Source organism: Camelus ferus, chromosome 13 (assembly GCF_009834535.1).
Source record: "Camelus ferus isolate YT-003-E chromosome 13, BCGSAC_Cfer_1.0, whole genome shotgun sequence".
Taxonomy (NCBI): domain Eukaryota; kingdom Metazoa; phylum Chordata; class Mammalia; order Artiodactyla; family Camelidae; genus Camelus; species Camelus ferus.
In genome coordinates this window covers 32,435,053-32,460,668 of record NC_045708.1, presented here as the reverse complement: position 1 = coordinate 32,460,668, position 25,616 = coordinate 32,435,053, and the positions used below count along the sequence as shown (strand labels likewise).

At 48.8% G+C, this 25,616-nt stretch overlaps 3 protein-coding genes across 6 annotated transcripts in view; 2 read left to right on the top strand and 1 right to left on the bottom strand.

Annotated features, from left to right (window-relative positions):
- Positions 1–3,582, top strand: part of ZSWIM5 (zinc finger SWIM-type containing 5) — a 137,042-nt gene extending 133,460 nt beyond the window's left edge. Inside the window, exon 14 of the mRNA XM_006178437.2 lies at positions 697–3,582. Within this exon, the coding sequence (XP_006178499.2) occupies positions 697–1,559 (863 nt within the window). The 3' untranslated portion in view covers positions 1,560–3,582. The remainder of the gene's footprint in view (positions 1–696) is intronic.
- A 756-nt stretch (positions 3,583–4,338) lies between these two features.
- On the bottom strand, positions 4,339–7,853 carry UROD (uroporphyrinogen decarboxylase). 2 transcript variants are annotated; one of them, XM_014553976.2, is made up of 10 exons: positions 7,719–7,853; positions 6,963–7,100; positions 6,789–6,868; positions 6,650–6,712; positions 6,230–6,427; positions 5,942–6,103; positions 5,456–5,593; positions 5,197–5,297; positions 5,049–5,115; positions 4,339–4,579 (listed from the first exon to the last, which is right to left on the bottom strand). In XM_014553976.2, the coding sequence occupies exons 2-10, from the start codon at positions 7,072–7,074 to the stop codon at positions 4,418–4,420; spliced, it is 1,083 nt and encodes a 360-aa protein (XP_014409462.2). In that variant the 5' UTR covers positions 7,075–7,100; positions 7,719–7,853; the 3' UTR covers positions 4,339–4,417. The 2 variants fall into 2 exon arrangements, with proteins under 2 accessions (XP_014409462.2, XP_006178500.2); XM_006178438.3 differs by having other exon boundaries at positions 6,988–7,100.
- Positions 7,854–9,950: 2,097 nt separating this feature from the next.
- On the top strand, positions 9,951–24,831 carry HECTD3 (HECT domain E3 ubiquitin protein ligase 3). 3 transcript variants are annotated; one of them, XM_032494131.1, is made up of 21 exons: positions 9,951–10,495; positions 10,658–10,818; positions 11,052–11,144; positions 11,224–11,359; positions 11,630–11,745; positions 11,828–11,941; positions 12,077–12,159; positions 12,608–12,773; positions 12,995–13,076; positions 13,746–13,895; positions 14,048–14,100; positions 14,282–14,346; positions 14,492–14,595; positions 14,854–14,973; positions 15,081–15,170; positions 16,137–16,343; positions 16,621–16,750; positions 16,834–16,908; positions 17,034–17,115; positions 17,254–17,325; positions 24,469–24,831. In XM_032494131.1, the coding sequence occupies exons 1-21, from the start codon at positions 10,127–10,129 to the stop codon at positions 24,563–24,565; spliced, it is 2,565 nt and encodes an 854-aa protein (XP_032350022.1). In that variant the 5' UTR covers positions 9,951–10,126; the 3' UTR covers positions 24,566–24,831. The 3 variants fall into 3 exon arrangements, with proteins under 3 accessions (XP_032350022.1, XP_032350021.1, XP_006178501.3); XM_032494130.1 differs by having other exon boundaries at positions 9,954–10,495; positions 13,713–13,895; positions 24,469–24,830; XM_006178439.3 differs by lacking the exon at positions 24,469–24,831 and adding an exon at positions 17,496–18,912 and having other exon boundaries at positions 9,959–10,495; positions 13,713–13,895.
- The last annotated feature ends 785 nt before the right edge of the window (positions 24,832–25,616 follow it).

Here is a 25,616-nt window from a genome sequence, read left to right as displayed (position 1 = left end):
GGATTCCTAGGCCCTACCCTTGGGACAGGACAATGAATCCTTAGAGCTCTCATATTCCTATTACTGATGGCCTAGGAAAGGATGAGGCTGCTGGTAGAAGATGGCTCTGTTCATCCTGACTAAGCTCTGCCCTCACTGCTTGGACCATACCCTGATGTCAGCAGCACTTTGACCCTCTGATCAGAGACATTCTGAGAATGAATTTTCCACCACCAATTCTCAAGTGCACCCTTGGGAGGTAGTTGGCCCAGTTGTTGGTCCCAGTCCCTGTCCATGCTTCTGAGAAACCCCCAACAACTTGGAAGCTCAGGACCCCATCTAGAGCCCAAAGCCCCAGCACAAGACTCTACCCTGAGAGGCCCCACTTCAGCTAGAACCCCCAGGCAGATTTGCAACTTCTGCCTTGGGGCAGGCAAACCACAGAGGCTCTGTTGCTCCATCCTTGTGAGGGGCTAAGAGCACCTGCAGAGACCTTCAACCTCTGACCTGGGAAAGGAAGGGATGGGAACAGACCCCAAAAATGGTCTGGCCATCTGGGATGCTCCCCTTGCCCTGGTTGCCTCAAATCATCTCAAGGCTGCTGAGGAGGAGGGAGAACTCATCTCTGCAGGCCAAGTTCTGACCCCAAATGGTAATCTGGGCAGACCTGGATCAGGACCCGGATGGCCACAGCTGAGCTCAGGCTCTCCCTGACAGGTGTGCGGGCCCTGGTGAGCATCTTGCAGAGCTGGTACACACTCTTCACCCCAACCGAGGCTACCAGCATTGTGGCTGCCACAGCCGTATCCCACACTACTATTCTGCGCCTCAGTCTTGACTACCCACAGCGGGAGGAGCTGGCTAGCTGTGCCCGCACACTAGCCCTGCAGTGTGCTATGAAGGATCCACAGAGCTGTGCCCTGTCGGCCCTTACACTCTGTGAGAAGGACCACATCGCCTTTGAAGCAGCCTACCAGATCGCCATCGATGCTGCCGCGGGTGGCATGACTCACTCACAGCTGTTCACCATCGCCCGCTACATGGAGCTCCGTGGCTACCCGCTACGTGCCTTCAAGCTGGCCTCACTGGCCATGAGCCATCTCAACCTGGCCTACAACCAGGACACCCACCCAGCCATCAACGATGTGCTATGGGCGTGTGCCCTCAGCCACTCCTTGGGCAAGAATGAGCTGGCAGCCCTGATTCCCCTTGTGGTGAAGAGTGTGCACTGTGCCACGGTGCTTTCAGACATCCTGCGGCGCTGCACGGTGACTGCACCTGGCCTGGCTGGCATCCCAGGCCGCCGCAGCTCAGGAAAGCTCATGTCCACTGACAAAGCTCCCCTGCGCCAGCTGCTGGATGCCACCATCAATGCCTATATCAACACCACACACTCGCGCCTGACACACATCAGCCCTCGCCACTATGGAGAGTTCATTGAGTTTCTGAGCAAGGCCCGGGAGACCTTCTTGCTGCCCCAGGATGGCCACCTGCAGTTTGCCCAGTTCATCGACAACCTCAAACAAATCTACAAAGGCAAGAAGAAGCTGATGCTGCTGGTGCGAGAGCGCTTTGGCTGAGAAAGCAGACAGCTCACTACTGGGGCAGCCTGGGCTCCGAGTACCATCAGGTCAGGCCACGGACACAAACATCTGTCTACCCTGAGAGGACTCTGAGCACCTGTGGCTGAAGCCAAAGGACCACAGGGCAAAGCGTGGGGAGAGTCCAACTCTAGCCAGTAGCCTGCCTTGGCAAGGTTCTCACAACAGCCCACTATTCCTGAAGGATCTGGGCCCTGCAGACCGATCAGAAACCCACAACATGCCACCTCACGCCCCTGTATCCTGCGTGTCCTGGGCATTGGCCCTCTCTCCCTTGGCAAACACAGAACACTGTTCCGTCTCAGGGATTGCTTAACCAGAGAAACAGAAGCATTTATGGTACTGTAAATACTATAGTATATGTGTTGCCAATTACATTGTAAAGTTGTAACTATTTATAATTCTGGTTCTAATTTGATGGGTACTTGAAGTAGCTGTGGGTGAGAAGATAGGCTTGTTTTCTGAGGAGACTCACAACCATTTCTCAGGTTTCCCTTGCAGAGTATATGCTGTTGGCAGTGGAAGATTGGGGGTGGCAAGGAGAAAAATAGCCATTAGAGTAAATCCCGAGTCTAGTCTATGCAGAAACCCGGGCCTGCAGGTGGGCATCTATAGCCCAGTGACGGGCGAGGGGCAGAGCCTGGTTTGGACTTAGACTTTCACCGCATGAAGCCACGAGGACGCCGAAGCTCTTCTCCTGCCTCACACAGCCTCTCTAAGAGCCTGCTGAGCTTCTGAGAAACAAGAGCAGGGAGAAAGTGAAGGTCTGGGAGGCCCCTGAGCTCATAATGTTCATCTGTTCTGGTCACTTTTGTGTTAGTGTCCGGTTTCCTCTCCCATTCTGTATGTGTGTGTGTAGATCTGTATGGTGAAGTCCGTGTGTTTGTGTGCATAGATATATCTGTGCGTGCCTGTATGTGCACATATACGTGTATCTTTGTCAGGCCTGTGTGCAAATACATCTGCTGGATGGTGGGTTTGTGTGTGAGGGTGTGCACGTTTGTGAACACATAATACATACCTGTGTGTGTATTGATGTTTGTCAATGCATATTTAGTGTGTGTGTATCTGGGCATATATGAGTGTGTATAAACATGTTTGTGTGTATTTGTCTTTATATGTATAACTGGGTATATTTCAACGTGTTAGTGAATTCATGTTTGACGGTCTACGTGAATGTGCCCCTTTTCTTTATGCCGGACCTCTTGTCCCCGTTCCTGTCTTTCTCACCAGCTAAGCACGTTCTCCATCTCTGTGCCTCCTTTATTCACCGTTGTCTCACCACACAAGCTTCTAAGCACTAGTCTCCGTCTACCCCGAGCGGCTCCTTCAACGCCACATTCCTCCTCTCACCCTGTACTTGCTTTCCTCCTCTGCCTTTCTACCTCAAGCTTTCTCTGCCTGCTTCTGTCATAGCCCCACTGGTCGTTGACTTGGAGGCTGGGGCTGGAATGCATTTGGCCTTCCCCCTTCTGACTAGTTTCTAGCCCTAATGGGCAACCGCTGTCTTAGCCCTGGCTGACCTCCGCAGTGTGTCATGTTCCTGCTACCTTCCTGACCCCTCTGCTCAGCCTGGAATTGTTACAGGAGGTAGCAAGGGCACTCAGAAGAGTCATTTAGATGCCAGTGTCTTGGGGTTTACTGTTTCATGTTTTAGTTCCCAAGTAGGGGGTGGGGTATGATAGGGAAAGGGTGGTGTAGCTAGAGTGTGAACTAAGGACCTCTCTGTCTGCTTTATTTCCTTTCTTTGACAAACTGTGTCACTTTTTTTTCCCCTACACACTAACCAGTTAAGTTGTGTTTGCTGTTTGTGGCTACTGAAGTGTTACTGTCCAGCCATGGGCCCTACAACTTCTCAGCCCAATAGGCTGGTTTGAAAAAAAAAATGCCACTCCCATTTCTGTATCACAGTTGCTGTTTTTTAGCAAGTGTGTGAGCTCACAGCGCTTTTCTATGAATAAATCATGGATCACAGAAAAGATCTTTTTTCTAAAATCAGAAATTGTGTTTTCAATAAATGGGGCCCTTCTCTCTCTCCTGCATCACCCTGGCTGGGACAGCGAGCTGGGTGGGCCTATAGCACAGTGGGTTCCTAGTAGTTTAAGATGTGGAATGACAAATGAAGGATTTCCTGCCACACCAGACCCCTTTCCAGAGCTCAAAGACATGTCAGAGCCTGGTCCCAAGAAGTAGGTACCACCACGATGGGCAGAAACACCAAGATACTGAAAAAACTAGAGGGTGTGCTCAGAAAAGGATGCAGAACCCTGAGGGCCATGGGGCCTATTGGCTTCAGAAGCCCTCTTGCCTCAGTGATGCAAGTCTAAGGCTCTAATCCTAAGCAACTTGGCTCTGAGTTTTTATGTCCTCCCATCTTTTAGTGTCAAAGCTGAAGGCCTCTCAGCTTCTCCCTGCTCACCTAGACTGCATCTTCCTCAACAGGCCTTTCCGAAGTACTCTAGCCCTCTCTGATCTAAACCTCCCTCCCCAGACACAAAGCTCTGTCAGTTTGGCCTCACATGCTGTAGGGACCCCATTTCTCTGCAAATGTTACAGCTCTAATCAACCCCATGTAGCTCTGGGGCTTGGAGAGCTGAGAGCAAGATAGTGGTAAGGGCTCTGACATTAAGTCCCACAGATATTCACTGACATCATCTCCCATGATTTGTGGGAGAGGGTGCAGAGAGAGGCCCAGGGAAGGAACAGAGGCTAAGAAGGAACTGAGGCTGAGGGCACAGACCTTTCACAAAACCACATGTGAGACTCCAACTCTGGAACTTTTATTCTCCTGGAAACAATCATTTTTGTTAGTGGTACTTCAGGGAAAAGGTGTATGCTCAATTCTGTAGAAGCAGACGTGAGTGTTTGTGCACGGCATCCACGAAGGCCCCCACATGTTCTGGGTCCATGTCAGGGTAAAGTCCATGGCCCAGGTTGGCAATGTAGTGCTGTGGCCCAAAGTCATTCAGCATCTGCTCCACCATCTGCCCAATCTCCTCCTGGGGGGACCAACAAGGCACTGGCTACAGGGGGGACCAGCAAGCGTCTGCCCTCCCTATACATAATAGTGATGCACATACATGTAGGCATGCTTCTACTCAGTGTTACTCATTCAGTCATGCAAAAAAACTATCAGATGCCTATTATGGGCCAGACACTAAGAAAACACAAGTGAACAAAATCAATAAAAAGAAAATCCAAGCAGGGAAGGTATAGCTCAGTGGTAGAACAAGGTCCTGGGTTCAATCCCCAGTACTTCCATTAAAATAAATAAGTAAATAAATAAACCTAATTACCTTACCCCCCCGCAAAGAAGAAATTCCTGCCTTCCAAGAGCTCAAAAGGTACGAACAGGAGAGGAGAGGGATAAACAGATAATAAAACACACAGTAATAAACAACCATATCCACAATCATGGGAGTGTACAGAGACAAACTCACAAACACACATAGGGACCCTGGTTGTTACCTTAGATGCATACAGGGCACAGGGGTCCAGGTTGCCCTGCAGGGTCACCGTCTTCCCCACACGGTCCCTAGAAGCAGAGTGAGTGCCATATTCTGCCAACTGCACATATGGCAGCTACACCCCCTCCACTTCACCTTCCCTTACTCACCGTGCTTTCTCTGGGGCCACTGTCCAGTCAAGCCCAACCACCTCATAGCCAGCCTGGGCCAGCTCCTCCAGGGCAAAATGTCCATCCTTAGCAAAGATGATCTAGGGGAAAGGGCAAATTTCTAACACTGCAAAGGGCCTTGCTATGCCTGCTAATGTATCTCAGTTGCACTTCTGCTGCCCTCCAGTGGTCACATAGGTCCATGACCCTGAAAGCTCCATAGGCCCACCTTCACTCCCCCATCCATCCCCATCCTTACCATGGGCACTGGTGCCAGGCCTGCCTCCTGCAGCCCAACCTTCACTCGCTTGGCCACATCACGGATGTAAGGCAATGCAAACTTATTGAAGAGCTGTGGGCCAAGATGCCCTGCATGGGACTCAAAGAGCTGCAATGCCTACAGTTAGACAGTGGTGAAGAGAAATGCATAACACACAAAGAGGAAGTATCTCTGGCCCCGCACATAGAATGTGCCCCAATTTTCCCCCAAGTGACTTCAACCCCTGACACTGCCTAAGCTTGTAAACCCAGATCCAGTCCAAAAGTTTTGCCTTCTCCAGATCCCAGTGCTAGCTTTGGTCTTTTAACACACAGAACATTAAGCCCCCCTGCCAGTGTCTGGGCTTAACTTCAGCCAAGCTTCTTTCAGTGCCTAGCATTAAGACACCTACCCTCTCGGGTGTAAGGAACTGTATTGTTTCCGGTCCTTAAACCCCAACCTATTCGTCTCTCGCTCAGGACTTACTTGGGCACCAGCAGACACTTGTCCCACCAGATACGGGACGAGAGCATCAGTGAGGATGTGAAGCAGCCGGTGACTGGCTTGTGGTCTCTGGTAAAGCCAGCGCTTAGCCTGAGCCATGGTGCTTGAGCCGCCACCCTCAACCATGTATGTCATCAGAGTCCACTGCAAAAGGATACAGAGAGAATGTCACAGGTGTAGAAGCCAGACTGACACCTCCTTCCCTTATCTACACCCAGACCTGCCAGAGTTACTTCTCCAAGCCCAAGTCCCTGCCCTGTTCCATATTACCGGGGCACCAGCAAAGCCGATCAACGGCACACGCCCAGCCAGCCGTTGTCGAGTGAGGGTGATGGCCTGGAACACATAGCCCAGCTCAGAGGCCACTGTTGCTGGATCCCGGAGACGCTCTAAGTCCCGCTCTTCTCTTAACGGCTCTGGGAAACTGGGCCCTTTGCCAGGCACCATGGTCACGTCCATGCCCAGTGCCTGGAGGGGGAGAAAACATCTGGGTCTCCAACCTGTAACTCCAGGAGGAAGAGCTCTGTTCAATCCATGCCAGGAAAGAGGAAAAGGAGAATAAAAGTCAGCCAAACTCCATCTCTTCCAGCGTAAGTTTTTCACTCTGTCCAGTGAGGTTAAGTGCTTATCTTGAGCCTTGACTGTCTTTTCCCTTTTTCACCCATTTGAGAATCATGTATGAGCAGGTACCTGGGGTACAACAAGGATGTCGGAGAAGATGATAGCAGCATCCAGAGGGAAGCGACGCAGTGGCTGTAGGGAACAGAAGACAAGTTGCTAGGTGGCAAGCTGAGGGCATACAATCCTCCCTCTTTTGTGGACGCCTTACCTGTAGAGTCAGTTCACAGCAAGCCTCCGGGGAGCGACAAGTGCTGAAAAAGTCCTGGGCAGCCCGAGTCTCCCTAAACTCTGCAGACAGTAAAAGGAAGGCAGGGCTCAGCTTTGAGGAACCTCTAGGGCCCTCCTTTGACCCTAAAAAACTTTTCGCTCTCCAGAGTTTTACCTAGTCTCAGAGGCCCTGACCTGACCTGGTAAGTAGCGGCCTGCCTGCCGCATGCACCAAACGGGAGTGTAGTCTGTTTCTTCTCCCCAAGCTGCTCGCAGGAAGGTGTCATTCTTCAGCTCCGGAAAACCCTGGGGTCTGGAGATCAGGAAGGGTTGGGGTAGGTGTCAATAAACTAGGTTGAGGGTTGGGCAAGGCTTGGGTTCTTAAGGCAGATTCAGTTCGGCACCGCTATCTGCCTTCTCCAGGCCAGCTACCAAGCTGTGGCTCCCTGCTGATTCTGCCTCTTCTCTATCAGGTGGTGCACAGGACTAGAGGGGCCAGTGCTGGGGCCTCTACCCTACACATAGTCACAGCTTCCCCAAGCTCAAAGCCACTGGAGGAACTGGGAGAGTCGGGGTGAGGGGACCAAAGCCCAGTGAACCAGGGTACCAATGGGCTGGTTCCGAGGCTGGAAGATCCCCAGGCTAAGGGATAGCCATGGAGGGATCAGAGATGATGGTCTGAAATAGGGATGCTAGTCAAGGTCTAGAAAGTTCAGGGGGCATCTCCTAAATGAAAGTCTGTGGTACGCAGTCCAGATAAGTAGTCCCTGGGATGAACGTCTCAGGAATCCATGGCTGAAGAATTTGGGATTCCAGCGACTTGGGTTCAGGTTGTGAGGTCTCCAGGGTTGGGGAAGAGGGGTATAGGGACAGAGTCCTGAGTGGAAAGACTCAGGTCAGAAGCCCCGCTGCACGGTAATAGGGAACTCACCCAAACTCGTTCGCCTCCATGATAAGCTGTCAGTAAACGCAAGCAGCCTTCCCAATATAGCCTGAATCTGAGCCGGCCCCTTGCCCAGGCTCCGCCCCTTCCTGGGATGAGCCAAAGCCGTAGCCATGTTGAAAGTCACATGATCAGACTCCGGCAACGGCTCCCGGGCAGTCCCGACTGCTGCCGGTAGGACCTCTTATTTCTCTTCACCGTAAAGTTTGCTGTAGCGACGCAACAACAAACGCCCCCAGAAAAGGACTTCGCTGTAACTACACTTAATGTGGCACAAGGGATTTGCTCTCCTCCCGTGGCCTGGGAATCCCGAAGACTCGGCCCACATCTCACTTTCACTCCCACTCTCCATGATTCTCCATTTACTGTATGTCCAACCAGGCATACAGTAAAGTATGTAACCAGATTGTACAGGGAACCGAAATAATTAAATATTTACATTATCTAGTAAGAGGCGGGCAGAGATTATTGTAGTAAACAAGACAGCTCCTTCCTTTAAGGAGCTACAGATTGATGCCGAAACTGAGAATCAGCAATCACAATAGTAAATGTGTTAATGGGAAAAAGCTAGAAGCAACTAGCAAGGGCTCCATTTAATAGGGGAGAGGGATGGGGGTGTTCCAAGCATGTGCAAAGACAAGACGCAAAAAAGCAAATAAATGGCTTTATGGGAACCAGATCAAGCTGGTGGAATTAAAGAGGCTAGAGATGTCTACAGAGTCCAGATCATGCTGACCCTTGTTAGATGTACTTGTTCACTTTATCCTGTAGTAGTGTGATAGCATACGAATAGCTTGGAGAGAAGGGAAGAGAGCCACTGTGTTCCCAGCTTCCTATGGAGAATAAAAAGAAAAACTGTCAAAATTACATGGGCTCATTTATTATTTCTTTCTTTCAATTATTTGAAAACTATATCAAAACAAAGTTTCCACCCTTGTCCATCAACGAATGAATGGATAAACAAAATGTAGTATATATCAGTGGAATATTATTCGGACATAAAAATAAATAAAGTTCTGATATATGCTACAACATTGTTGTAACATGCTGAGTGAAGTAGGACAGGCAACAAAAGAACAAATACTGTTTGGTTCCACTTGTATGAAATACCTAGAAAAGGCAAATTCATAGAGGCAGAAAGTAGGTTAGAATTTACCAGGGGCAGAGGAGTGGGGGCAATGAGGAGTTATTGCTTAAAGGGTACAAAGTTTCTATTTGGGGTAATGAAAGAGTTTTGGAAATAGATAATTGTACACTTTAAAAAATGGTTAAGATGGAAATTTTTGTTATATATTTTTACCAGTTTTTTAAATTAATGTAATATATCAAAACTATTGAATTGTACTCTTTAAATGGCTGAATTATATAGTATGAGTTATAATTATATGGTATGAGCTAGGGAGGGTATAGCTCAGAGTTAGAGTGCGGTGCTTAACATGCACAGCATGCACAAGGTCCTGGGTTCAATCCCCAGTACCTCTACCAAAAAAAAGAAGAAGAAAGAAATATAACCAAACGCAGTGTGTGGTTCTTCAGTCCCCAGAACCTGTCATAAATAAATAAATAAACCTAACTACCTCCCCCCACAAATAACGAAAATATATACATATATGGTATGAGTTATATCTCAGTAAACTTTTAAAAAACAGGGTGGGGGGGCGGGGCAAGAGGACAGTTTCCTCTTCCTCCATGGTTGTACTTCACCAACAACTCCTGTCCATGTTTTGTTTTTTTGTTTGTTTTGGGTTTTTTTTTTTTTTTTTTTTGCGTCCCCCTTTCCCTCGGCTTTTCCTCTAATCTGGCTCAAAATTCCTGGGAGAAACTGGATAATGATCACCAGTGTCCTTGAACCACCAGGGTCAAGCCTGAATGATTCAAGACTCCCTTCAGCAGCAGGGCTGGGGAGGAGACTATTTTCCCATTTTAGTCACACTGCCCATAGGCTGGGGAGCCTGAGAGGATGTCTAACAGATTTTTAAAGATTCTTCTGGTTGTAGTGTGACTCACTGGGGACGGGGAGGCAAAACAAGAGGCTGGGGGATCTGAGAAATGGCTGTTTACAATGATCCAGGCTAGGTAGGATGGTGGTTTGAACAAGGATAGTAGCAGCGGGGCTAAAATGGTAGCAGCAATGAAGATGGTAAGGGGGAGATTGATCACGTATAAACTACGGAACTTGGATCTGGTTGGCTGAGTGGGAGGCACAGCAGTAGATAACACTATGGAGTATCCGAGTACACGGGGCAATACGGCGGGAACGTTAGGTGCGCTTAGTCCAGAACATACGGCGAAGGCTGGCCGAAGGCGGGGCTGAGCGTGGTGGGAAGCTCGGTCAGCCTTCCCGGCCGCTGTGCCTGGGGTCGAATCGCCCCTGGGCTTCCCCGAACTACTTCGCCATGGCGGGTCCCGGTCCCGGCGCGGCGCTGGAGTCCCCGCGGCAGCTGCTGGGCCGCGTGCGATTCCTGGCAGAGGCCGCGAAGAGCCTCCGTGCCGGGCGGCCGCTGCCGGCGGCGCTGGCTTTCGTGCCCCGCGAGGTGCTCTACAAGCTTTACAAGGACCCGGCGGGACCCTCGCGGGTGCTGTTGCCAGTGTGGGAGGCCGAGGGCCTGGGGCTGCGTGTGGGAGCCGCGGGCCCGGCCCCCGGTACCGGCTCCGGGCCCCTCCGCGCTGCCCGCGATAGCATCGAGCTCCGGCGGGGCGCCTGCGTGCGCACCACAGGCGAGGAGCTGTGCAACGGCCACGGGCTCTGGGTGAAGCTGACCAAGGTGCAAAAGACCCCGGGGCCAGGGAAGCCCCTGGCTGTTCCCCTTCCCTTTCCCTCCCCCATACTGAGCCGACTGGCTTTACGTTCGGTGCCCTTTGCCCTGGGCTGGGCGGGCCGCCGGGCAGCTCCCTGACGGCTGTCCCCATCTGGTACGTCCCGGCAGGAGCAGCTGGCAGAACACCTGGGTGACTGCGGACTGGACGAAGGCTGGCTGTTGGTGTGCCGTCCAGCGGAGGGCGGGGCCCGCCTCGTACCCATCGACACTCCAGACCACCTCCAGCGGCAGCAGCAGCTCTTCGGAGTGGACTACCGCCCGGTGCTCAGGTCCTGCACTGGGAGGGGCGGGGCTTGCTGTCTGATTGCTGGGCGGGATCTGGCACTGCTCCGGTGGTGGGTTCTGGAGCGAAGGCCGGATTTAGAGCAGGAAGGGGCAAGACCTGAAGGGAGCTAGGCTTCTGGAGGCATAGTTTAGAGGAGCTAGAGCTCTGGAGAAGGCTCCAGGGTCGCCTGCTGCTCGCTGATGTGTCCCTATACTGTCCCCCATTCTGTGTGCACAGATGGGAGCAGGTGGTGGACCTCACATACTCACATCGCCTGGGATCTAGGCCTCAGCCGGCCGAGGCATACACAGAAGCTGTACAAAGGCTACTGTGAGTGACCTGGGATGGGATGGGGAGGAAGGAGCACCAGGTCTGGGCCGGACCTAATTAGGGACTTGGGGTTGCTTAGCTATGTGCCCCCGACGTGGACCTACGAGTGCGACGAGGACCTGATCCACTTCTTGTACGACCACCTGGGCAAGGAGGATGAGAACTTGGGTAGCGTGAAGCAGTATGTGGAGAGCATAGACGTTTCCTCCTACACGGTGGGTGCTGGGACTCCTCCCACCCCAAGCAAGATAGATCCAGAATCCTCACCTCTAGGCCAGGGCCAAACCTGAATCCCTGCAGAGCAGACTTGGCCCAAGCCCCCCACCTGAGAAATCCTATATGAACCCCTAGACGCCTCCACCCATACCAGATGTGCTTTTAACCCAGCTCCACTGGGCTTTCTCTCCTGTGTTCCCTGGCCCAAAGTACACCCCAAAGTAGGGATTGGGGGGAAATGCTGATTCCACCTCTCTACCCGTCCCCAGGAGGAGTTCAATGTGTCCTGCCTGACAGACAGCAATGCAGACACCTACTGGGAGAGCGATGGGTCCCAGTGCCAGCACTGGGTACGGCTTACCATGAAAAAGGGCACCATTGTCAAGTGAGTGGGCTCTGAGTAGGACAGGGTGGGTGAGCCAAGTACCAGTCGGGGTACAACACCCACGTACAAACTCAACCCTCAGGAAGCTGCTACTCACGGTGGATACCACAGATGACAACTTTATGCCCAAGCGTGTGGTGGTCTATGGGGGCGAAGGGGACAACCTGAAGAAACTGAGTGACGTGAGCATTGACGAGTGAGCGAGCTGGCCTGGGGTGGGAGGTGGGAAGTGATCCTAGCAGGCCCTGGCCTGGCTTGGAAGCATAAAGTGAGACCGCAGCAATCCCTGAAGGCAAGGAGTCTCCAAAGTGCCTCGTGTTCATGCCCTCAGGACACTGATTGGAGACGTCTGTGTCCTGGAGGACATGACCGTCCACCTCCCAATCATCGAGATCCGCATCGTGGAGTGTCGAGGTGGGCTTAAGGATGTAGGGAGGGAAAGGGACCCCCAGTGCGTAGATAGGAGCCAGCTGGCAGTGAGTGTGGAGAGAAGGAGATGGGCTTGGAGTTGGGGTAAATGTCATAGCTGAATTAACTCTAGGATCTGAAGCTATGGGGCCCAAGCCAGGTGGAAGGTGCCAGGTATAGGCCTGCCTTAAAGCCACAGAGGTAGTTGGGCTCACCTGGAAGAGGGACTGAGTTGGGACCACCCTCAGGCATCCCAAAATTACAGTGCTGGATGGAGGAGCCAGCAAAGAATATACTAATCAGAATCAGGTGAATAGAAGGGGATCCCAAAGGTCCCAAGTTTCTGGGGCCTAAGAGTGACAAAAGGCTGCGCATGAAGGAGCCATTCTTAGTTCTCAGGGCCAAGGAGGCAGCAGGCACAGTAAGTGATCTCACTCTGACAGCCTTCCCCCAGATGATGGGATTGATGTGCGTCTTCGAGGGGTCAAGATCAAGTCATCTAGACAGCGGGAGCTAGGGTTGAATGCAGACCTGTTCCAGCCCACCAGCCTGGTGCGATACCCACGCCTGGAAGGCACTGACCCAGAAGTACTGTACCGCAGAGCTGTTCTGCTGCAGAGGTGGCTGTGGTCCTGGGTCTGTCAGGCCCTTCCTTCCCTGACCCCCATCCCGAACCTTGTATGTCTGTGTAGAAAAGGTCTCCAAGGTCTTTTACTATAACCTGTTCCACTTCAAGCATCAGAGAAGCCCCTGGGCCCTGCCTTCTCCTGTCCCTGTGTGTTGGGGGGTCTTGCATCCACACCAAACTCTTCAGCTGCAGTTATCTTTCCACCCACCCCAGATTCATAAAGATCCTAGACAGCGTCCTACACCACCTGGTACCTGCCTGGGACCACACGCTGGGCACCTTCAGCGAGATTAAGGTGAGCCTAGTGCTTCTCTTGGCAGTGGACACCCCCTTTCTGCTCATGCAGTCATTCACTCTTCATCGGAAAGTTCTTAAACTACACTAGGCCTGGCCCTTTGCTGGGCTCTGGGAACACAGGAAGAAAACCAGACACAAATAGTCAAAATTTAGTGTTTGGGGTGCTGTTCCCCCAGAGAGTGTGTGAAATACACAAGAGCTGGAGAGGGAGAGGTGACAGCATGGACAGGGCAGGTGGCATAAAAGGTGCATACTGGGCGTTACCAGCAGCTCAAGATGACTTGAGAGAAGCCCGCCCGTAGATGTGAGTAGGATGTGAAGATGAGGCTGGGAGGGGGTGGGCAGGAAGCAGACCCTGGTAGCAGAGGGCTCTGGGGCCAGGCTATGAAGCAGGGACTTGGTCCCTGGTCCGTGGAGCCATTGAAAAGTTTTTATGTAAGGTAATGACAAGGTTGGATTTTTTGTTTAAGAAAGCTCGCCCTGGTGGCTGGACTGGGGACCGGAAGCAAGGACCAGGGGTGGACTAGGCTTGAACTGGAACCATAAGATTGGATCCAGGAATAGAGAAGGGTTCCAGGGCCTGGACAGAGGCTGACAGCCTGCCGGTCCTGCTCTGGCCACCTCTCCTCACCAGCAAGTAAAGCAGTTTCTGCTGCTTTCGCGTCAGCGGCCAGGCCTGGTGGCCCAGTGCCTGCGTGACTCAGAGAGCAGCAAGCCCAGCTTTATGCCACGCCTCTACATCAACCGGCGCCTCGCCATGGAGCACCGCGCTTGCCCCTCCAAGGACCCAGCCTGCAAGAACGCAGTCTTCACCCAGGTCTGGATCACCGGGGATCGGAGCAAGGGAGGGGCGGTAAGGGGCTGAGGGGACTGGGCCAAGAGGGACCTGAGCAAGGTCTTCAGGCAAGAGTGGGGCCAGGTCTTGACACAGACTTTCCCACAACTCCCTCCTCTTTCCCCTGCCCCCAGGTTTACGAAGGCCTCAAGCCCTCTGACAAGTATGAAAAGCCCCTGGACTACAGGTATGGCATGGGGATGAGGGACTTGTTCAGGGCACATGAGTACATATGTGCACCCACACACTCCCTCTGGCACCCCTCACCATTATCCCTCTGTAGCCCCTACTCCTGGCTGGTCTCTGGGCTGGTGGATCATCCTGAGCCCTGGCCAAGCTTGATGACAGAGACCCACCCCTATTTACAGGTGGCCCATGCGCTATGACCAGTGGTGGGAGTGTAAATTCATTGCAGAAGGCATCATTGACCAAGGTGAGGCCCTGAGGGAAGTCAATGGGGTCCGGCCTTATTTAGAGTGGCAGACGCTTCTGGGATCACCAACTAACCAGAGAGAGGACCTGTGTATTACCCCATTATGGGTAATGCCCCAGCTGAGGGCATCTATCTGTCATTTCAGGGGGTGGTTTCCGGGACAGCCTGGCAGACATGTCAGAAGAACTGTGCCCTAGCTCGGCAGACACCCCTGTGCCCCTGCCCTTCTTTGTACGCACGGCCAACCAGGTAATCTCCCACTCCTACCTCCCAAGTTGTTTCTGCTGTTCTGTCTCTACATACCTCCCGGGTACCAGGCTAAGAGGCAGAGGCAAGACTGAGTGGCTCAGGGTAGCCTCTGGGTAGACAGGGAAGGAGGAACTGTTGTACATTCAGAGGGATGATTTAGGGCCCCCAGTGAAAGGTGTTCAGGGAAGTCTTTGGGCGTCTGGGGCAACTAGGTGGGGGCCACCCCATGCCATGCTGACAGCTCTGTCTCGGGGGCAGGGCAATGGCACAGGTGAGGCCCGGGATATGTATGTGCCCAACCCCTCCTGCCGAGACTTTGCCAAGTACGAATGGATCGGACAGCTGATGGGGGCTGCCCTTCGCGGTAAGGAGTTCCTGGTGAGTAGTCTAATCTGCACCCTACCAGGTTGGTTCTGGTTCTTGGAAGGAAGAGCCGGCCCAACCTGGGCAGCTCAGGGTGAGAAGACAATATATTTGTCCTATAGGTCCTGGCTCTGCCTGGCTTTGTGTGGAAGCAGCTCTCTGGTGAGGAGGTGAGCTGGAGCAAGGACTTCCCAGCTGTGGACTCTGTGCTGGTGAGTTAGGGACTGGAGCCAGTGTTTCCTCTGCTCTGCCCCCAAGGTTGCTGCTCCCTGAAGCTGTCTTGAACCTTTTCTTACATACTTTCTCCCTCTCCAATCCCACCTACTCCCAGGGCTTCAACTCTTATCACTATCCTGGTGACCCCTACTTCCTCACCTCCAGTGCCAGCCTCTCTCCTGAGCCTGGGTTCCTATATGCATCTGCCTGCTGGACCTCCGTCCCAAGACCAGCTCAGCCCACTCTTCATCCTCTCCGCAGCCTACCGCCCCCTAGAGCCCCCTGTCTCAGAATGGCACCCACCCCCGCCCCATGCCAAGCCCCTCATGGTCATTCACGCCTCCTTCTCCCTCACCTCACACATTCTGTCACATCATTCCTCTGGAATCTGTCCACTTCTGTCATCTCTCTGGTTCAGGCCACCTTCCTTTCTGACTCAACTACTGACTGCAAAAGCTGATGTCCTTGTCTCTATTCTTACCCATCAGATCTCCAGCAGCCAGAGTAATTAATTTCACTCTTGTTGTTTAAACACTTCAATGGCTCCACACTGGGTGTAGCATAAAATGTAAAATCTGACAAGGCCTTATATGACCCTTATATCTCTGGGCAGTTGGTTCATGATCAGGCTCCCGCCAGACAAATTCCTCAGGCTTTTTGCTCTTTCTACCTTTTTCCAAGCTGTTCTCTCTCCTGACTTCCTGGTGGCCCAGCCAATTCCCAGCTGTCATTGGGTCTCAGTTTATATGCCACTTCTCCAGGCTGATTCCCCTGGACTCCAGGCCCGGTTGGGCACCATTCTGATGCTCTCACAGCCCTCGTACTAACCCACTGTCCTCATTCCCTGCGTGAGGACTGCCTTGCCTGGCTGCCTCTCCAGCTCGCTGGTGAGCTTCTTGAGTTAAAACAAGGACTGTTTGCACAATAAAAAGCTGACCTTCCTGCTTCTTTTCAACCCCCAGGTGAAGCTCCTGGAAGTGATGGAAGGAATGGACAAGGAGACATTTGAGTTCAAATTTGGGAAGGAGCTAACATTCACCACTGTGCTGAGTGACCAGCAGATGGTGGAGCTGATCCCCGGGGGTGCCAGCATTGTGGTGGGATATGAGGACCGTTCCCGTTTCATTCAACTGGTGCAGAAGGCACGGCTAGAGGAGAGCAAGGAGCAGGTACTACCCTAAAGCCAGCAGAACAGAGGGCTTTGTACCATTCCTTGTAGCCAGGGCCCAGCCTGACAGGCCACCAGTACCCAATGCCAAGAACTCTGGCCCCCATCATCCTTCTGCCCCACATCCTTGCTGATCAGTGAGGTACAGAGATACCCCCAGCGCTGAGCAACGATCATTTCCCCCATTATCTCTGTGAGTGGAAGCCAAGTGTCCCCACCACACACTGAGCTGGGAGTTGTGCCCTCTTCTCCAGCCAGGCCTTTTCCCTCCTCCCCAGGTGGCAGCCATGCAGGCAGGTCTTCTGAAGGTGGTCCCACAGGCCGTGCTAGACTTGTTGACCTGGCAAGAGTTGGAGAAGAAGGTGTGCGGGGATCCAGAGGTCACTGTGGATGCTCTGCGCAAGCTCAGTGAGTGTGGGGTGGGGCAGCACAGTCTGGGGGTGGGGCTTAAGGACCTAAGAATGAATTCTGTCTGGTTTTGGCCCCACCAGCCCGATTTGAGGACTTTGAGCCATCTGACACACGGGTGCAGTATTTCTGGGAGGCGCTGAACAACTTCACCAACGGTCAGTGGAAAGGACAGAGTAATGCCTGGGTTTGGACAACCCCTGGGATATAGAGACAGGGTGGAAGCTGTAGAACCTCCTCCACCATCAGCACATGGGCATTGATTTCATTCTCCTCCATCCAGAGGACCGGAGCCGCTTCCTGCGCTTTGTCACGGGGCGCAGCCGCCTGCCGGCGCGAATCTACATCTACCCGGACAAGCTGGGGTGAGTGCAGAGGAGGGTGGCAGGTCCAAAGAGGCTGTAGCTGGCCTCTGCCCTCCCCACAACACACATAGTCACATGTCAGCCCCTCACCCTGTGCCCCTGTGATTCTTCCTGATCTGTGTCCCTCCATGTCCCCAGCTACGAGACCACAGATGCGCTGCCTGAGTCTTCTACCTGCTCCAGCACCCTCTTCCTACCACACTATGCCAGGTGGGTTTCCTTGGCTCCAGCTTAGGGCGTGGGGAGTAGGGGTACAGGTGGCATCCTAGGCTGGAAGAGGGCTTCAGGTACTGCAGTGCACCAGTTGGACCCCCAAAGCCCCTTGTTGTGATGGAGGGGCCTCTATACCTGGCAGTGGCCAACTCCATGCCCTCCCGCAGTGCCAAGGTGTGTGAGGAGAAGCTCCGTTATGCAGCATACAACTGCGTGGCCATCGACACCGACATGAGCCCTTGGGAGGAGTGAGTTGGCGCCAGGGGGCAGCCGCAGGCCGGCAGGACTGGGCCTGCGTGGGTCCCCCTGGGCCTTGCCCAGGGCGAAGACACTTTCCCTGGACCAGCTGGGGTCTGGGCAGGAAAAGCCAGCGCACTCCAGCCCTGTGTGCGGTTGGAGTGGGAGCAGCAGTTGACACGGGTGGCCCAGCCCCGGAGCCCCTCAAGCCCTATGCGTGCTCGGGTTTGCTCCCAGAGTTATGTTGCCTCTGTGAGAGGGATCTTCCCCAAGCCCAGCACAAGCTGCCAGGCCTGAGCTACTTGAAGGGGGCCTTCTAGCTCCCCACCCTATGGACTTTGCTTCAGTTTTCCACTCTTTTTTCTTTTTCTCTTTGTTTTCCTCTGGCTTCAGCCTGGGCTCAAAACCAAAAACTGTGGGGGTGGGGGCTCCTCCCCAAATAAGGCTCCAGGGATGACTAGAGAGTGATGGCCTTCCTCCTTGGTCTCCTGAACCAGGAATGAAGCAACAGCTGAACACCTCTCCCTCACATACTGGTCTTTTCCTCCCCTTCCTCCATACCCAAGGTGTGAACTCTGATTTTCTTTCTCCAACTCAGTCTCAACCAACAAAGTACCACCACATTCCCTGGCTCAGAACCTACATCTACTCAACATTAAACCTTCCTACCACTGCCATTCATCATTTCTGCCTCACCTCCAGCCTGGCTCCAAAGATTGTCTGCTGTCTTACCCCCAAGATTTTGCACAGGTTAAGGCCAGTTATGCCCTCTCTGAAATCTTAAATAGCTCCTCTTTGCCCAACTCTAAAATGAGGCCTAGACTTTAAACCTGCTCCCAGGCCTTACGCACGTTCCTGTCCTGGCCCTCCCTTCCTTAAGGGCCTCCATGACACTCCATCAGAGAAGCTTCTGCACATGGGAAAGTTGAATAAATGAGGAATTCATTCCTTAGGAGTGTGTTTATTGGACTCCTGAGGGATGTTAAAGAAGGTTGTTCCAGGAACTTCAGGGTCCTGCTGTGAGCCAAGGAGATGGTGTGTCAAGTGGGAGTGGTGGGGCTTCTCCTTGGAAAATTATTAAATCTGGAGTTGAGCAGGGAGATAAAGACGCCAGTAGTCAGAAGGGGGATTGGGCGGGGGGCGGGGCGTGGGGGAAGCTGGCCTGGCATCTTCCAGGATGGGTGTGGTGATTTGGAAGGGTACATCTTCAGAAATCAAGTGAGCAGAAGAATCTGCAGGCACAGGGAAACTTGTATAGCTTAACAGTATCTAACCGTGTAAGCAATAAGGTCTTAATAAAGTGTTCTGGGTGTAGGTGGTTTCTACAATTGGCCAAAAAAAAAAAAACAAGAAAAGAAAAGAAAAAAAAAAACCTGACATCCTAGAGGACAGAGCCTTGCGTTGGCTGATAAACCACCAGGTCAGGATTTGACGGAAGAGGCAGCAGCATTACTGCCGACCTAGACTTACCCCCACGCTGCCTCCAATTGTAGCAGCTAAGGTGTGGTCTATAAGAGTAAGTTCTCCCTGAAAGACCTTGCGGATGCAGTCGCCCCCAACGGCGGTGCCTAGAGAAATCTCGCTCTCGCATTGCTTCCCCATACCGTCCTCTAAGGGGCGCCCTGACGCTGCCTTAGCGGGCAAATCACCTTGGCCTTGAGTTCGGATCCCTGGGGCTCTGCGCACCCCGAGGTCCGTCTCGCTGTAACTCGGAGTCTAATGCCCCAGATGAACCTCCCCGGCAGCCCTCACCTTTCGGCTCCCCGACCCCTGCGCCGTGGGTGGTCCACTGGAGACATGCCCCTTCCTCCAGCAGCCCCTTCCCGCCCAGGGAGCTGGAGGCGAAGGAAGGCCAGAGGCCGCCGCTCCCGCCCAGCTCCGCTCTTCCCGGCAAGCTCCCGCCCCTTGTCCGGCCCGTCCCCTGCCCTCCTCCTCAGGGAAGGGCCTGGCCAGCACGCCTCTGCAGGAGGTAATCTTGTTTCTGTCTGGTACTGGCCACGTGATCCTCTTTGGTCCCTTTTACCAAATGGGACCCACACTGTATTTTGTAGCTTGCTTCTTATTCATTCATTCATTCATTCAGCGCCTGCATGGAGCATTTATGTCAGGCGCCACACAAGGTGCAAAAGGTAAAATGATGGCTAAACAGGTAATTTTTGCCCTCTTGAGATTTAACCTTTAATAGAAGAGACATCAAGCAGATAATCAAATTAACAACATTTAGTAACATTTGTGTAAGAGCTCCAAGGGAGAAATGAAGGGTTTTGTTAGAACACAGAACAGGATGACTTTAACCAGTGGGGCCCAGTGAAATGCTAAGTCCTTAGGGAGAATAAGGGCACAAAGGCCAGCTGAGAAGCACGTTGAGTCCTGTGTTACTGGAGCGTGAAGGGAAGAGAGAGATGAGACTCCAGCCTTGGAGACTTGTTTTAGGGGGTTGGATTGAGTAACCACAAGGGGGTTAAGCGCCTTTGGCAGCTGTGTAGAAAATGAGTTGAAAGGGGGAGACTGGAGGCAAGAAGGAATCCAAGCAGGAAATGATGGTCACTGGGACACTCATTTTAACCATTATTTTTATTGGCTTCATTGTATTACACTGTAAGGAATTTCAAAACTTTTATTTATTTAAAACTCTCTATGGATGGACATTAAGGTTGTTTACAAATTTTCTATATTGAAAACTACAAATGTTATAATAAACATCCTCATACACATATCCTTGCATACCTATTTATTTTCTTAGAATGACTTCCTAAAATCACATCATCAGACTGCCAAATTGTCCTCTAGGAAGAATGTATCAATTGTCACTCCCTTTAGTGTCTATTTCCTAAATTCTTACCAACTTTGGGCATTGAGTTTAATGTGCAGAAAAATAGTATGATTGTTAACTTCAATTTGCATTGCTTTTGTTATTTACTATATTGAGCAATTGTTTTTCTTCTTTATGAACTGCCCTTTATGTATTTTTGTCCATTTTTCTGTATGTTTCATTACACTTTTCTTATTGATTTATAACAATCTTTGTGTAGTAAGCAGATAATAAGCACAGCAAGGTACCTGCTAAGTGCTGTACATCTTGTTTTGTTTTGGAGGGGGAAGTAATAAGGTTTACTTATTTATTTTTAATGGAGGTACTGGGGATTGAGCCTAGGACCTTCTCCAAGCTAAGCAGGCACTCTACCACTGAGCTGTACCCTCCCTGGCTTGTACATCTTTTATCCTGTCTTATCTTCTCAACAACCCTATAAATTAAGTACTATTTCCAGACAAGAAACCTAGAGCAAAGATTAATTAACTTGCCCAGGGTCACGTAAGCAGTAAGCAATAAAGGTAGGATTTGGATGGTGGTCTGCCAGCCTAAAAACCTGCTGATGTGGTAACTAAGGTGCTATATTCTGTATATTAACACCTTTGCTGTGTCAGGTGTTATAAATATGTTTTTCCAGTCTGTACTTGCCACTTAATTTCATATATATTCTTTCCTAATGTACTAATATGTAAAAGTTTTGTGGATGAAAAATCTTTTTCTTCATGAAAGAAACCATGTATTAGATTCATACCACAGGAAGGCAATATTGTATATTAGTCAGGAGTACATTCTCTAGAGTTCACTTGCCTGTATTCATATCCTGGCTTTACCACGTTCTAGCCGTTGACCATGGACAACAGCTAAGGGTTTTCCAAGTCCTTAACCAGTTTCCTCAGCTTCCTTGTTTGAAGTATTTATCCTTTAGCATTGACTTGAATGCTGTTCTCACATACTCATCATTACTGTATGCTAAATTTTGATATATAAGAAATCCTCATTTTGCACAGTAGTGCTAGATGATAAAAATTGCCCTGCACTTTGAAACCAAGCAAAGAGATCTTAATAATCAATGGGTGAGTAATATTTCTTTGTATTTATATACCACATCTTCTTTATCCAGTCATCAGTCTGTTGGTGGACATTTAGGTTGTTTCCATGTCTTGGCTATTGTAAAAAAAATGCTGCTATGAACATTGGGGTGCATGTATCTTTTTGAATTAGAGTTTTCTCCAAATATATGCCTAGGAGTGGGATTGCTGGATCATATGGTAACTCTATTTTTAATTTTTTAAGGAACCTCCATAGTGGCTGCACCAATTTACATTCCCACCAACAGTGTAGGAGGGTTCTTTTTTCTCCACACACTCTCCAGTGTTTATTATTTGTAGACTTTTTGATGATGGCAATTCTGACTGGTGTGAGGTGATACCTCATTGTAGTTTTGATTTCCATTTCTCTAATAATTAGCAATATTGAGTATCTTTTTCATGTGCCTGTTGCCCACCTGGATGTCTTCTTTGGAGAAATGTCTGTTTGGGTCTTCTGCCCATTTTTTGTTTGGGTTGTTTGTTTTTTTGATATTAAGCTACATGAGCTGTTTGTATATTTTGGAAATTAGTCCCTTGTTGGTCATATCATTTGAAAATATCTTCTCCCAGTCTGTAGGTTATCTTTTCATTTTATTTATGGTTTCCTTTGCTGTGCAAAAGCTTTTAAATTTAATTAGTTCACATTTATTTATTTTTGCTTTAATTTCCATTACTCTAGGAGCTGGTTCAAAAAAAATATTGCTGAACTTTATGTCAAAGAGTGTTCTGCCTATGTTTCCTCTAGGAGTTTTATAGTGTCTAGTCTTAAATTTAGGTCCTTAATCCATTTTGAGTTTATTTTTGTATATAGTATTAATGTACCTCCATTAAAATAAATAAATAAATCTAATTACCTGTCCCCCCAATTTTTTTAAAGTTAAAAAAATTAAAAACTATCTTCCTGTCAATTATAAATGTATAAGGAAATGAAAAAATAGTAAAATTAATATTTATTTAGTACTCTGAAATCTAAAGCATTTAGAAGATTTGAGAATTAAATAGTTTTCTTTGTAAAACACTTATCAAAAGTAATTTGAATAGTGCTTGGCTCTTTTTTCTTGCCTTATAATATGGAGGAAGCATCTTCTCTAAATCTCGGTGAATTGCCATACTCCTTTCTAGGTTTCGATCAGCTTCCAACATTTTATTCTTTGTACTTTCAATCTCATGAAATATCTCTGAGAATTCCTTTAATGTGAATTTTATTGCTGACATCACTTCCTCTGGGACATCTTCATCCTTTTTGTCACAACCATTTTCCTCATTTATGTAGATAAGGTTGCCTTCACTAAGTCCCTCTGGCTGTGTATCCACACTCTTTCATGACAGAAGTGCTAACTTTGCTTTGACATAACTACATCTATGCTCAATTTGAATTTCACTTCCAGCATTATTAATTCTCATCTCTTTGCTGCACTTTCATTTTATTGGCTAATTCTCAATTATCCATTTTTTAAAAATGTCCCATGGGTTTATCACTGGGAGACAAGGAAGCAACACAACTATATTGTATGCTGTCTGTGAATGAATTGAATAAGAGCTGTGCAGTGACTAATCACCAACAGACTGAAAAAAGTGACATGATTGTTCACTCATGGTGCACATCCATCATGATCCAAATTGATTTTGATGACTTTTGTCAGTAGTCTAATTGCTTTTATGGAGGAGAGAATTTTTGGAGGAACTTAACCATTTTTACTGATGTCATCTATTCCTTTTGTATCTGCTTCTAAATTTATTAGATGGAAAGTTTTAGAAAGACTTAAATGAGACACAGTTCCCAAATTTCAATAACCTCTATAAAACTCTAAGACTTTATGTCGTCAATATGGTGTTCTCCCTCTCCCTGTCCCTCCTCCCTGCCTAACTTTTTCTTATTCCCAAAGTACTTAGCACCTTTTAATATATGATACAGTTTACTCATTTATTATTTAAACTTCCTTCTAATTTATGCTGCCTATCCCTGCTAGGATGAAGTCTGGATTCTTTTTTGTTCACTAATATATCCTAAGAGCTCAAAACTATCTTTGGCATACAGTAGTCAATCAATAAATTGTTCAATAAACAAATGAATGTGGCCTGTAAACAATACTTTCCAATTTAAAAACAAGGAAAATCAGCCATCTGAAAAGTTTTTTTCAATAAAGGAGGGGAAAAAAAAAATCACCAAATTGATTAAATCACCCATTTTTAAAGTTGACCCATCGGTTTAGAGCATAAATGTCCAGATTCTGACTTTCAAAACCACTAACAATGAAAATTCTGTGTGCTTGAAAGGAAATATTGAAACCCTAATTAGTGAAGTTTCTTTCCAAGCTCTTTATATAAACACTGTAGCATCATTTGCTCTCTAACTTATCATGAATCTATTGGGCAACTGCTGGCCTTATGTACAAAAATAAAATACAAATATTTTAGGACCTGCAATTGGTTGCCAAAGTAGAGTTTCTCTTTTCATTTTTATCTTTCACTCAGCACTCTAAAAATAATAATTCCCTGCCCTACTGACAAGTCCTCAGCCAGATGGAGTAGATGAATATTGTGATGTGGCCAGTAAATTCCCAAAGAGAGATCTCTTGCAGACCGTGGGAAGAGTATTTCTGAGCCAAGGCTCAACTTTTGAAAGGTTTCCTTTGTCTTCCACAGTTCAAAGAGAACTTGAGAGCTTGACCTTCTTAAACTGTTTCCCCACCAAATACAAACACATACACATAAATGTCCCTTGGGAAAGAAATGTGAACAGGAAACAAACATTATATGGAACAGCCTATATTCAACAAGCATTTATTAAATATTCCCATTTAATTAATAATTAAAAATAAATAATAAGCATGAGGCTAGGCATGAGGGTTAATAATATGGATTGATTTAGTGAAAAGGAATGTTCAGGAGAAGAGATGTTGTCAGTGACCCAATCCCCTAGCTCAGTTTTCTTACCACCAAATGGGAGGACAAGGGAAAATTTATGAGAAAGTTCTAATTAGTTCAATATTATTTACTTAGCATGTCCCAGATCCTGAGCTACGCCCTGCAGAGAGAGGAGCAAATAAGATACAGCCTTTGTCCTCAAATGGCTCCCAGTGTGATACAGAAGACTTGAAAAAGATGACAATCCTTTGTGGTGAGTGCCACAATCTAAATACTAGAAGCAGTGGGAGCCAGAAAGAAGGAATCCATGAGGCAGCAGTTCTTAAAGTATGCTCTTTAGAACTCAAGGGAGTCCCCAAGACCCTTTCAGGATATTTTCATAGTAATACTAAAGCACTGCTTCTTTCATTGTATTGATATTTGCACTGATGATACAAAAGCAATGGTCGATAAAACTGCAATCAAAACAGTGATACCAAACTGTACTAACAGTCATTATATTCTTCACTGCCACACATTTGCAATAAAAATTAAAATTAAAAAATAATAAAACAAAGTAAGTTTCACTTAAGAACGTCTTTGATGAAGAAATAAAATAATTTTATTAAATCTTTATCCTTGAGTACACATCTTTTTAATATTCTATGTGATGAAATGGGAAGTACATGTGTAACACTTCTGCACATATGAAAGAAGCATGATGGCTGTCTCCAGGAAGAGGACCTGTGCAATTATTTGTTTTGTGAACAACTGACAAACTATGGAAAAAACTTATCAAAATGAGTGAAATAAGCCAGTCACTTCAAAGAAAATCACTAACAATGATAATATTTGAGCTTTCAAGAGAAAATCAGAAGTTTGGAAAACTGGTATTTGTCATCACAAGCTTGCTATCTTTCTCAAGGACTTCTCTAATGAGGTTGATGGTGATATTAACTAATGTGATTTTTAAAGTATATAATGAGACAACATTGGGTAGATCTACATAACTTAGTGAACCGACATTTTACAAATGATCGATGCATCAAGTTGCAAAATCATGTGTGGGTAAAATTCCATTCAAAGTGCACATACTAAGAGTACAAAATGTTCACTGAAATAAATGATTCTACATTGCAACTAATCTTTAACAAACTACCACTTATTATTGAGTTTTGGTATAATATCAAAGAATACCCACAATTATCTGACAAAGGCTGTTACAATATCTCTCTGTTTCCCAACTATGTGTGTGAGGTCAGGTTTTCATCACCCAAAACAATACATCACAACTGATGGGAGAA

What these genes read in the sequence shown, in the direction of transcription:
- UROD (XM_006178438.3), bottom strand. Translation starts at nt 7,738, where the DNA reads ATGGAGGCGAACGAGTTTGG. An exon ending in GCTGTGAACTGACTCTACAG is followed by an intron (nt 6,713 to 6,788) that starts GTAAGGCGTCCA and finishes TGTTCCCTACAG; the next exon opens with CCACTGCGTCGCTTCCCTCT. An exon ending in GTGCCCTGTATGCATCTAAG is followed by an intron (nt 4,580 to 5,048) that starts GTAACAACCAGG and finishes TGGTCCCCCCAG; the next exon opens with GAGGAGATTGGGCAGATGGT.
- HECTD3 (XM_032494130.1), top strand. Translation starts at nt 10,127, where the DNA reads ATGGCGGGTCCCGGTCCCGGCGCGGCGCTGGAGTCCCCGCGGCAGCTG. An exon ending in GACTACCGCCCGGTGCTCAG is followed by an intron (nt 10,819 to 11,051) that starts GTCCTGCACTGG and finishes CTGTGTGCACAG; the next exon opens with ATGGGAGCAGGTGGTGGACC. An exon ending in GAAAAGCCCCTGGACTACAG is followed by an intron (nt 14,101 to 14,281) that starts GTATGGCATGGG and finishes CCCTATTTACAG; the next exon opens with GTGGCCCATGCGCTATGACC.